Below are 12962 nucleotides of genomic sequence, written 5' to 3' on the forward strand. Positions count from 1 at the left end.
GAGGCCATGCACACTTGTTTAAAACAGAATGCTTACCGGGAAGCCCTCTCTGACCTGCAGTCACCTCTGAACCCATGTGTCATCCTCTCAGAACTCTAGTAAGTGACAGTCTGTGCTGTGCTCACTAAATCGCCCATGAAAATAGCAATAAAGAAAGGATTTCTAAGTGACTGCCTTGGGGGAGGAATAGAGCCAGCTGTTAGCCCAGTAAGTGGAATGTAATTAAAGAAGAGAAATCTTAAAGTCCTCAAGTTGATTTTTTGTGTTCAATAGGATGTATGTCTGCTAGCTAAATTTACCTCTTGGGTTAGTGAAAGGTATTACAAGTTAATTTCCTTTCAGTTGTATGGACTTTGTTTTCTATTACTGGTTTCTAAGAGTTGAAAATCCTATGTAAGCAAAATATTGGCAACCATCATTTACTAATTAACTTATTTTAAAATTATTTACTAATTAACGTTTCTATTTCAAAATGAGATCTTGAATGAATATGGAAAATTATTTCCCACTTTTTCATTTTCTACAGAAGTAGTAATGGAAAAGTAATAATGTGCATTCAGTATTTAAAACTGATCCCTTTTAAAGAAATGAAGAATGAACTCTTAATAATCCTAATTTTAATCCAATAATATATTCTGTTATTGACTATATATAACAACATGAAGTTAAGGAAGAATAGGAAAGAAAAGGAGGAATTTTAAATGTAGGTAGTGAGAAGAGCAAACCTAGGTTTTCAGTCCAGCCCATCTGGCATCACTACATGTCAACCAAGGCTGTCATCCTGGTTTCTTTTCTATCAAGAGAAAATGTTCTAGTTCTGACTTCTGCAGACTGGAACAGTTAAGGGGTTCTCCCAAGCCTAGTCTATCATGGCAAAATTATAGTCTTGCCATATCTTTAAATTGAAGTGGGCTAATTTTCCCCTTGTTTGATTTCAGTGTTGAAAAGTGTAAATACATGGATTCTAAAATGAAGCCTTTGTGGCTGGTGTACAACAACAAGGTGTTTGGTGAGGATTCAGTCGGAGTGATTTTTAAAAATGGTGATGGTATGTACTGAGGTTTTTACAGTGCCAATTTCCTTAGTATTTCTTCATTTGTTGTCAATTTACTTTATCTGAAAGGTGATATGTAAATGTGTCACAATGGCAGCCAGTATCGGTAGCTATCAATGGTCATAAGGTTGAATTCAGCATGTTCTAAATTTAGCCCCAAATTGACTTCTACAGCTTACTTACCTACATTGTTCTAATAAAACTCCTTTTTTCCTACAAAATACAAAGTCTGTCTATTCCTTTCGTGACAAGTTTGTGACATACAACAGAGCATTTTCAATAATGTGTTCATATATCTTATTTCAGTGATAATTTTGATATTTCTGCCATAGTTTTGTATTTTAATAAAATATCTTACTGACCCATATTTTATAAAGGAAATACCTCTGAAGTAACCACACCAACCAGAAGGTAGCCATGACTGCTAACATTTGCTAGTTGTGTGACTAAAGGCAAGTCAGGCAAAATTAATTGAGCTTCAGGTTCTTTGTGTCCATGAAGATTATAGCATCTATATGTTGGGATTCTTAAAAGGAATTAAGTGAACTAACATAAGTAAATGTGCTTACCATAATATATACTTAACAACTATTTTTAAAAGATCTTGTAGTGTTTTGCCAGACATTTAACACCACTTGACTGTATGAATGTCATTATGTGGAAGTCACTACTTTTCACAGCCTCTGTTACCTCAGAATTATGCTTGGAAATCATAAACAAAATAAACTATTACTAGTTTATGAACTCATCGTGCAATTACTACTTATGTGATTTTTAAGAACTTCCTGTGCATCTTTAAACAAGAAGGAAAAAAATTAACAATGCGAATTTATGTGGATGCTGTAATACAGCATTACTGTGTTAGAACAGTGTTACAGTATCCATACAAATAGTATAATAGCTTACACATTGTAAACAGTTAAAATATTTTTATACTTAATTTCTGAAATAGTGTTACAGGGCTTTGTTAATTAACAAACCTAGTATTTAACATTACGAATATGATCAGCATTGAAATTTTGGGAAAAAATAAGCACAGTATTTGTCAACGGTTTTAGTTAATTCTAGCTGAATTAGCTAATTTTGAATTAATGTTAGTAGTCATAAAATGAAAAGCATTTATAATAAAGCAGGGTTTTTCCCCTTAGATTTACGACAGGATATGTTGACACTCCAAATGCTGCGCTTGATGGATTTACTGTGGAAAGAAGCTGGTCTTGATCTTCGGTGAGATTTCTAGTGAATTATTTTTGTCTCATGTTGTTATTTCTTCCATAGCAAAATTTTAAAAACTTTTTAATTCTTTCCCTCCTGCTATTATTGTTAACTTTTTTCAGAATAATATTTATATAGCATTTTGCAGTTTACAGTGTACTCTCGAGTATATTATCTTATTTAAACCTCATCAGGTATCAAATTACATATGTGATGGTGATTCTGGAAAGAAGAAGTAGGTTTGAACTTCTGTTAAAGCCTGGACAGACAGCAAGAGTCATGTTTTAACCCAAGGTTTTAAAGTTGCTATCAGGGAGCATGCACTGATGGTCATAGGAGTGACAAGGCCAGAGAAAGGACTGCCCCCTCCACTTACTTGGCCTAATAATATTGATTCCTCTGCTTACTTGAAAGGGAAGAATTTAGGTAGGCTCTTAGGGTTTTTAGCTTGCCACCATTATTTAGGGTAGACAGTGAGCAAGGAAGGTTTATGGCAACAGAAAAAAAGGAAACATAATGGATTTTAAAAGCTTAATTATTATCAAATTTTCTAAGGTAAAGAGCAAATAAAGATAATTCCAAATAAAATGTTGATATGTTTACATAAAAATATAATATTTGAATGTCAACCAACAAAATTAAAAGTCAGACCTCACACTGGGCATTATATTTATAATGAATAGTACAGGGGATGATAATCTAATAATCTTAAATATTTAAAGAACTCATAAAAATAAATATTTGGAAAAAATCTGGAAAAGCTATTTATACAAGATATAAAATAAATAAGCTAATAATTATGTGAACACTGTCAGTTCCAATGCAGAAGTACAAATTACAAGAACAATTGGATACCATTGATTTCCTAGCAAAAATTTTGTTGAATGATAATCTAGTCTAGGACACTATTGGAGCAACAGAAATGAAAGTATTTTTATATACCGTTATAAATTATTATAAATGTCTCTGTAGCAAGTATTTTCAGAATTTACTTTAAAATTAGAAATGTAGACAGATTTATGCACAAAGACATTCATCCTTGCTTTATTTAAAATTTAAAAAATTGGACCATCCTTTTGAACATTTGCTGAAATAGTAAAATAAAAGTTTAAAAAATTATTAGGTTTTCCATGTGACCAAATATCTCAGGTATTTAAAAATATTATTTATAGAGAATTGCTAACAATTTAGAGAAAGTACTTATCTTCAAGTGTAAAATAAGTATGATGCAAAAGTAGTTTTATAAAATTATTTCAATTGTGTTAAAAATTCACTGAACTATGATACACTGAACTGTTGACAGAAACTAAAATGGTAATAGTCATTTCTGAGTGGTGAGATTAAAGGTGATTCCCGCCCCGCCAACCTTTATCCATATCTGTAGTTTTCTACAGTGGGCATCTCTTTTAATCAAGGAGAGAAAAACATTAAGCATGTTTCATGATGAATGCAGGTCCATACAGTTTTTAAACTTTTATAATTAATTTCATCATTTACCTAATTCTTTGTATTTTTAAATTGTGTAGTGTTTCCAATATGAAAGTATAGAAGATAATTTAAAGCAATTTTTATATTCTAATATCTAAATTTAATAAACACATTTAGCAGTTAAATGACAGATGTTAGCATGTTTCCCTATTTACTTTTCTTAAAAGGAATTAAACGTGCAGATAAAGTTAATGTATTTTCATCCTATTCTCCTTACTCACATCTCAGAATTAACCATTATTCTAAAGCTGTAATGTTTTTGTGCTTTTACTCTATATTATATATCTGTTGTATGTTTTAAACTTTAAATGGTATATTACAAGTAACTTTTGCAGTTTACTTTTTTCTCATTTTGTTGAGATTTATCAAGATTATTATGTGAAGTTCTAATTCATTATTTTTACTTTGCTACTAATGCTTTGAATAAATATAAAAATTTATCCATTTCTTTACTAGTAATTGTTTGTGTTCACCCTTCCCCCCCCCAAAAAAAAATCCCTACAGTTTACACACTACTAAATCTGTTTACATATGGAAGAGTCCTTTAGTTTATATAGCCAGAAGTGGAATTGCAGAGTCATAAGATGTATTTTCAACTTTACTGCTGTTGCCCAAATGCCTTCCCAAATGGTCGTACCAATATTATGTTTCCACACAGAAATATCTCCTTGCACTAGTTAATTTTATGCAAATCTAATGGCTATAACATGGTATCGTGTAGAATTGTAATTTGCATTTCTTTTGTTAGTAGTTTGGGTGAGTATGTTTTCAGTGTTTAAAAGTATTGTGTTTTCTCTCTGCTATAAATTACTTAGGTTCTTTTAAGGATTATTCTTTTTGTTATATTATTTAAAAAAACTTTCCATGTAAAATTATATTAAAGGTATTCTCTTTTTTAAACATGTTAATTGGGGTGACATTGGTTAATAACATTATATGCATTTCAAGTGTATAATTCTGTAATACATCATCTATACCTTGCATTCTTTTGTCATCATATATTTGACTCCCTTTATCCTCTTTGTCCTCCCCTTACAGCCCTTTCCCCCTGGTAACCACCATACTGTTCTCTGTATAAGTTTGTTTTGTTTATTCATTTGTTGCTTCCTCTTTTATATCCCACATATGAGTGAAATCATTTGATTCTTGCTCTCTTCTGTCTGACTTATTTCACTTAGCATGATACTCTCAAGATCCATCTATGTTGTCCCAAATGGCAATATTTCATCCTTTCTTATGGCTGCGTAGTATTCCATTGTATATATGTACCACATCTTTAAAGGTACTCTCTTATATTTTATTTTGCAAATTTTAAACTTGATGTGCTTTCCCCTCTTCTTCTGTTTCTGCAAAAGTTTGGAATTGGTGTTGCTTTGAGTCTAGGTTTTTTTGATTACTTATTTTCCTTAATGCTTATTAGACTCTTCAGTTGTTTTCCCTCTTGAGTCAGTTTTGAGGCTAAGAATTGCCCAGTTCATTATTAGTATTTTCAATGTATTACCATACATTTCTTATAACATCCTCTTGTAATTTTAAAATCTCTGCTCTGTTTGCTCTTTTTCTCCTTTTGCATGTATAAAATTATTTTATATGCACTGTTTTTTCCTTATTAGTCTTATTAGAGGTTTGATTCTTAGTGTTTTAAAAGAATGGGTTTCTAATTTTATGTGTTTTCTTTTACCAGTTATTACCTCTTTTTGGTTTCTTTCTTTTTCTTGTGTTTATTCTACTATTTCGATCTTTGAGATGAACACTTTGAACATTAATTTTCATTCTCTTTTCATACATATAATTTAAACCATAAATTTTACTTATTGCCTTAATTGCACCCTACAAGTTTTAAATTGTACTTATTTATGCACTTTCATATTACATCAAACTATATAGAATTTATTCTAAATGATTCATAATTTTCATTTTTATTTCTTCAACTCTTGAAATAGTTTAAATTATTTTAACTTCCAAATACATTAGCTTTTTTTATGTTTTTATGATTTCTAATTTTATCATTATCAGATTATGTGGTATGTATAACATCAATGTCACATTTCTTAAGAATTTCTTTATGCCTTAGCATATATGTCCAATTTTTCTAAACATCCTGTTTGTGATCGAAAAGATTCCAGATGCTATAATTATTAGTTGTAAGGTTATAAATTAGCCTATTATATTAAATTTGTTAATTGTGTTCAAGTCTAAATTCTCATTAAATTTGTTACTTCAGGGGTATGTTTAAACTTCCCATTGTAATTGGCATTTGTTAATTTCTGCTTGCAATTTTGTCAATTTTCTCATTGTGGTTTTAATTTGCATGTCCCTAATGACTAATGATGTTGGCCAGCTTTTCATCAGGTTATTGGTCACTTGTATATCTTTGGAGAAATATGTATTCAAGTCCTTTGCTCATTTTTGAATTGAGTAGTCTCAATTTTTGAGTTATAAGAATCCTTAATATATTTTACATAGTAGACCTCTATTAGATAAATTATTTACAAACGTTTTCTCCCATTCTGTGGGTTGTCTGTTCACTTTCTTGATATTGTTCTTTGAAGCACAAAGTTTTAAACTTTGATGAAGTCCAATTTGTCTGTTTTTTCTTCGGTTACTTGTGTTTTGGTGTTAGGTCTGAGAAACCATTGTCTAATATACTGTCATGAAGATTTACACCTGTGTTTTCTTCTAAAAATTTTATTTTACCTTTTATAATGGAAGCTATTAATTCATTTTTATTTCATATTTTTATATGGTATGTAGAAGGAATCCAATTTATTCTTTTATATTAGGATATCAGGTTATTTCAGCATCATTTGTTGAAAAGACTGTTATTCTTTGTTGCATTGTCTTGGCATTCTTGTTGATTCAGTTGCCTAAACTGAGGGTTTTTTCTTGGATTCTCAGTTCTGTTTCATTGATCTACATGTTCTTTATATACAATCTTGGTTACTGTGGCTTTGCAGTAAGTTTTGAAGTTTTGCAAGTTTTAAAGTTGAGTCCTCCAGCTTTTGTTTTTTCTGTTTTTATTTAAATGAGAATGTCTTAATTCTCCTTTGTTTTTTAAGAATAGTTTTACTAGTTATTGAATTTGTAGTTGCCAGTGTTGTAGCACTTTGAATAAATCATCCCACTTCCTTCTGGCCTCTAATGAGAAATCAGTTGTTAATTTTATTGAGGGTCCCTGTAAGTAATGTTATCTTTCTTGCTGCTTTCAAGATTCTCATTTTTTGAATCTTGACAGTTTGATTATAATGTGTCTAATCCTATTTAGAGTTTATCTGGCTTTGAATTTGTTGAGCTTCTTAGATGTGTAGCTTATTGTTTTTCATCACATTTCAAAAGTTTTCAGGTATTCTTTTTTCAAATATTTTTTCTGTCTCTTTTTTCCTGTCCTGAGACTGCTGTTATGTTCTTGTTTGTATGTTGAATGGTATTCCACATTTCCCTGAAGCTCTGTTCATTTTTTATTTTTTTTCTTTTGTTCCTCTGATTGGATACTTGACATGTCATTAAGGTTGCTGATTCTTTCTTAAGGTTGTTCAAATCTGCTCTTGTGTCCCTCTAGTGAATTTTATATATCAGCTATTGTATTTTTCAACTCCAGAATTTCTATTTGGTTCATTGTTAATAATTTCTATTGATAGTCTTACTTGATGATTCATCATTCTCATACTTTTCTTCAGTTCTTTAGACATCGTTCCTTTTAGTTCTTTGAACATACTTAAAATAGGTGTTTTAAAATTTTTGTCTAATATGTTTTGTCTAATTTGAGTTTTCTCAGACACTATAGGGTGCTGTTTTCTTGTGTATGGGTCATATTTTCTTATTTCCTTGTATGTCTCATGATTTTTTGTTGTTGAAACTAACACTTTAATTTGGCAACTCTGAAAATCAGATTCTGAGGATTTTTATTGTTGCTGTTTGTTTATTTAGTGACTTTTTGAACTAAATATGTAAGATATATATTCTTTGCCATTTGTTGTCATTGATTTCTCTACTTGGTTAGTTAATTATTCAGCTAATGATTTAATATAGAGTTCTTTAAATGCCTGGAATCCATGTCTTCCAGTCTTTACACAGGGGCTGTGTATCGATGCTGGGGCATGCCTTCAGCAATCAGCCAGGTAGTTCAGAACTGTGCCTTAGCTTTAATTTGTGCAAAGCCTCAAAGTTAGCAAGGTGAGAGTTTGGGTCTCCTAAGTTCTTTCCAGTACCTGTACATAACCCAGGCCATGCAAATGGCCTTTTAGGTTTATATGAATATGTTGGAGTTTTTCATTGTACCCTGTGGACATGTCACTCTCTGGCATCTCCTTTTAAGCTTTTTGGTTAAGTTGTCTATTGTTTGCCCCAACTATTATTTATCCTTTAGACAACTGCAGTATTAAACAGTTGATTCTGATTATTTTCAAGAAACACCCCCAGGTAAAAGGCAGTTCGCACATGGTGAAGTTTAAGTCAGGTCAATGAAACAATTGTGATTGGGGTATTCCTGGGAAGCACTAGAGAATTCAAAGAATGACAATCATGTAGAAATGGGGCTTTGAAGAACTTCCAACTCCATTTTGCCCCCTCTACTGGTTATGAGATTGCTGTTTTCACCATGATTGTGGACTGTTCATTGTCAACTTCCTCTGATTGGATACTTGACCTGTCTTTAAGATTGCTGATTGGTGGAGGTGATGGAATAGGTTATGGTAAAACACAACTGAGATACAGCTCTTTTCTTCAATAAACACTCCCTAGATTACCGGAAGTCTTTCTGGTATTTTTTCATGTTACTGAAATAGTTAATTTTGAAAAATTTTTGCCAATTTTCTTGTTGCTTTTATGGAAGAGTGGATTTTTAGAGGTTCTTAACTTCCTGTTTTTGATGATATCACCTGGTTATAGAATTTAAAAATCTAAATTGATAGCTGCTTTTCTTAGAAACCTTGAAGACATTACACTGTATTCTGACTTCTGTTGTTAATTTTGAAAAGTCTGTTGTCAATCTAAATAATCTCATTTTTTAACCCCATTCCAGGGAAAAAAAAAAATCTGTGTTTGGTTTCTGCAGTTTTACCACAGTTTGTCCCTGTGCGGATTTCTTTTCGTTTATTTTTCCTTCCCCATTCTCATTGTGTCTTTTCAATCAAAGAAAATCACATCTTTTAGTTTCTACAAAATGTATTCATATTCTTTAACATTGTAGTTCTCCCATTCTCCATCTTTTTCTGCAATTTTAATAGATGTGTGTTGCACTTTCCTGTTCTGTCCTGTATATCTCTTAACCTATCTTTTCTATATTTCTTATATTTTTATCTTTATGTGACATTCTTTATAGTTTCTTGTATTCTGTCTCCCAGTTCACTAATTATCTCTTCAACATTGTCAAGTTTCTTGCATATTCAATGTAGTGTGTTTATTTCAATGACTGTATATATATAGGAGTTTTATTTGATTTTGCTTCTGTATGCCTTTTTTTTAATATTGTACTTTTTAAATACTTTCTGTTCTTTTTCATGTCTCTCATCCTTTTAGAGTCTCTTTCATATTGCTCTGTTTTGTCTCTTGGCATCTTTTCTTTTATCTGCTTAATCTTATACATTTCCTTATGTAGTTAATAATATTTGGTTTTGAATTGATTATTGATGGGGATTGCGTTTTTTTATGAGAGTGTTTTGCTCTCTAGGGTGTGAAAGTATCCCCCCAATATGAGTTTGTGTTTAGTTTGTGCTGTTCCCCAAGGTTTTTACACACAATCAACCAGTTTTTATGTTAACTCTTTGCCTTTAGGCCCTGATACCTTATAGGATCTTATGAGAATGTGAGGTTTTTTCAGTTTCTGCACTTTCTTGAAACTTCTTTTTATTGCTCACTAGTACCCAGGGTAAATGGCAAACTTTCATGCCATATGCTCTAGTTTGTAAGCAGACATTTTGTAGTTTTTTTTCATACATTTGACTGCTCTTTCAGAGCCCCCACTTTGTGTAGGATCTCAGGTCCAGATCCTGCCTCTCATAGGCTCAAGACTGTCTCTTTTCTCATGGGAGCTAAAATGTTAACCAAGTCAGTAACTTTCTAGGCCACTACCGTGGACAATCTCTGTATTTCTGGGACCTAGAGGTTTCCTTTCTTTATTAACTGTAATTATTTATAAAAACATTTTGACTTTATTTACCTATCATTTTTTAAATATGTTTTAGTGTCTGTAGCAACTTAGTCCATAAAGTGGCTGGAAAAAGTTGTAATTGACATTATCCCTGTCAGATTATAAGCGTTTCCTGATTATGCTTGAATTATTTTAGTTTTTTAATTTTTTTAAACTTAAAATTTTAAGTTACTGTTTATTGACTAAACCAGGCATTGTATTAGGTTTTTCACATGTGTCATGTCATGTAATCTTTACAACTCTATGAGGTTGTGTTGTTCCTTTTTAACTGATGAGAAAATTAGGATTTAACTGATTTTAAACAATTTATCAAAGTTGTAAAGATATTAAATTGCAGAGCCACATTCAAATCCAACCCTGTCAGATTCTAAGCTTGATGTCATCTTTCTATTATTTTACCAAAGTGAGAAAACAATTGTGGTAAGACATATCTGGTAATAAAGTTTTCTGGTACCCAAAATATGTGATTTTTTTCCTTTTCTTCTTTTCTTTCCTTTCCTTTCCTTTCTTTTCTTTTCCTTTCTTTTCTTTCCCTTTCTTTTCTTTCCCTTTCTTTTCCTTTCCCCTCCCCTGTCCTCTCCTCTCCTCCCCTCCCCACTTCTCTCTTTCTCTTTCTTTCTCAAGGAAGGTTTTCTAGTGTTAGATCCTTCCAGGATAAACTTCTACTTTGCTGTTGAAGTAGAAAGAACAGTTTTCTGTGGGTATTGTTCCTTTCATGGGATTGAAGATGTGATTGGAGTAAGGAAGAAAGATTATAGTTCATCGAAAAAGAACCGTTTGAACACAGTAAATGATAGTGTTTTTTTAAAAAAAATTAGGAGGAATTTCTAATATAGCCATATAAAAATGGAATTAGTAGTTTCGAATAGGTAGCAAGTTGTTTGGTCAACCACTCACTCAAGAAATACTGCATAGATAAGAGGAATGGGTGATTATGAGAAACTGCCTGAGAAACATAAATCCAGAGGGGTGTGGGTGGGCTGGCTTTTTTAAAAATAAAATTTTATGAGCACACAATCACAACCTATTTGTTTATATATTATCTATGGATGCTTTTATGCTGTTAACTACAGAATTGAATAGTGACCTAATAGTCTGCAGCACCTAAAATATTTAGTATTGGTCTCATTCCAGCAAAAGTTTACAGACCCTTCTGAAAAAGGTAAACCCAGACAAAAATGTTTTCACTTGACTTATACCATAAAAAATGGGGGAAACTTTTCAAGCTTAGGCTAATAACTCATTGATTCTTTCCAAGTTTAGCACATAAGCTACACAGTGGTCTCCTTTTGCTTCAAGCAAATTCAGGCCAATATGATTAATCTTACTTAGTTATAAAAGGCTGAGCTAAAGACTTTGCCCTTAGTTCCATTAGCTTAACTCCAACCAAATTCATTTGTCTTAGTTTTGATTTTACTTTCTATTCAAATGTAAAGCACATTTAGCATCAAATGAAGTTCATTGTGACCTCAGGCAAAAGGAGGCAACCACATGTGAGAGTGCTAGAAATAAACCTATTATCTGTCTAATAGGAAGCAATGTGTGTCTGACAAGAAAAAGGAACTTGTCTGTCTTGTGACATCTTTGCTTGCTTTTTGTACTCTGACCTCATGTTTAAAAAAATATTCAGGACTTTAATTCTTTTGAGTTCATTTTCAAACTAATACCTTTTTCTTACCAAACATTTTTACTGTTTCTATAAATATACATACTCCAGTGTTTCCTATTATTTTGTTTTGTTTTGTTTTTTTGGCCAGTTGTTCAGGTTAAACTGGGTCACATAGCACACACTGTTTTAAGTTCAATCTCAAGTCTGATGTTCCTTCTGTACATTACTACTTTGATCACAATATTTTAGTACCTATAATAGTGCCATTTTAGCATAAATGAAAATGCATATTTCTCATTTTCATTTTTCCGTGATGTCTCAAAATACTCTTTTGGCATCTTTTATTCCAAATGAAATGAAAGAACATTTATAAGCCATCAATATGTTAGAACACCCTGACCTTCTTCAGTCAACAAATAATAGGCAGTTAGCCTTTTCTGTCAAGTCTGATATGTTTTCAACATTTAAATCTATCTGGCCTTTGGTAGATTTGACACCCTGCCCATCCATCCTTCCACCCCTCCATTCCCATAAATACATGTGACATTAAATTTTGGACAGCTGTCTTTATTGTGACTTTACATCTGAGTTGCTATGGGGTTTACTTCCCTTTTAAGAGAGCTATGCAGGAGTTCTTTAATGACACTGATATCCATAGTCTCAGAGGGATGAAAAAAGAAGATAGAAATTGAGAGCAGGGTTATAGGGCTGCTCCTCACTGTAGAATTTATTTTTTAATTCTTGCTTTAGTGGAAAGGTAACAAATTACTCTTTGCATCAGTGAGTCTGAGAAAGGAAGGTAAACATTACTGTTGTCACAGCCTTTGTAAGAAGTGTAGAAGTTGAGTGCAAAGAGGGCCCATGTAAGATGGTCAGGATTTGTCCCCATCTTGACTTCTGTCAAACTGTCTATCTGACAAGAATGTTTTTTCCTTCCCATTGTGAGTGTTCCATTCTCAAGACACTGAATGCTTTCATCGTTGTCTACTTTTGAAGAGGAAGTTGTTGGACTTTTGCCCGGTTTGGCTGCAAGTGGAGTGGGAGAAGAGGCAGGAAAGTGAACCAAAGTGCACTTTAATTGGGCAATGTTTACTTCACATGTGTTGTGTCACGATAAGGATAGAGGTGTTGGTAAAAACCTTTCATGCTCTGTAACTATCTTTCTTATTGAAGGGTACTATTTTAAAAGGATAAACAAATTAATAGTGAAGATGTAAAGCAGTCTGTTGGTATATCAGGCTGCCAGCATGTAGTTTGACAGTTCTGCTCCCAACCTTATTTTGCTAGAACTAGGAAAATGCTTAAAGAGGCGTAAATTTGTTGGAAGGAAATTTAGGAACTAGATTTCCTAAACTCACAAAACTCACCTCTTTTATGTGATTGTTATTTGTTATCTGACTATTATATGCACTAACACGCACGTTACCTCCAACACGTGTACACATACG

The 12962-nt window shown here is 32.2% G+C and overlaps 1 protein-coding gene across 2 annotated transcripts in view; it reads left to right on the forward strand.

The window, feature by feature from the left end:
• PIK3CB (phosphatidylinositol-4,5-bisphosphate 3-kinase catalytic subunit beta) overlaps positions 1–12962 on the forward strand; it is a 178206-nt gene that overhangs the window by 149755 nt on the left and 15489 nt on the right. For both annotated transcript variants that reach the window (XM_025043589.1, XM_025043590.1), the window contains 3 exons: positions 1–98; positions 939–1048; positions 2203–2281. The exon at positions 1–98 is cut by the window's left edge and continues 114 nt beyond it. In XM_025043589.1, coding sequence (XP_024899357.1) covers positions 1–98; positions 939–1048; positions 2203–2281 — 287 coding nt within the window. The remainder of the gene's footprint in view (positions 99–938; positions 1049–2202; positions 2282–12962) is intronic.

This window comes from Pteropus alecto, unplaced genomic scaffold (genome assembly GCF_000325575.1).
Source record: "Pteropus alecto unplaced genomic scaffold, ASM32557v1 scaffold92, whole genome shotgun sequence".
In the NCBI taxonomy this organism is placed as follows: domain Eukaryota; kingdom Metazoa; phylum Chordata; class Mammalia; order Chiroptera; family Pteropodidae; genus Pteropus; species Pteropus alecto.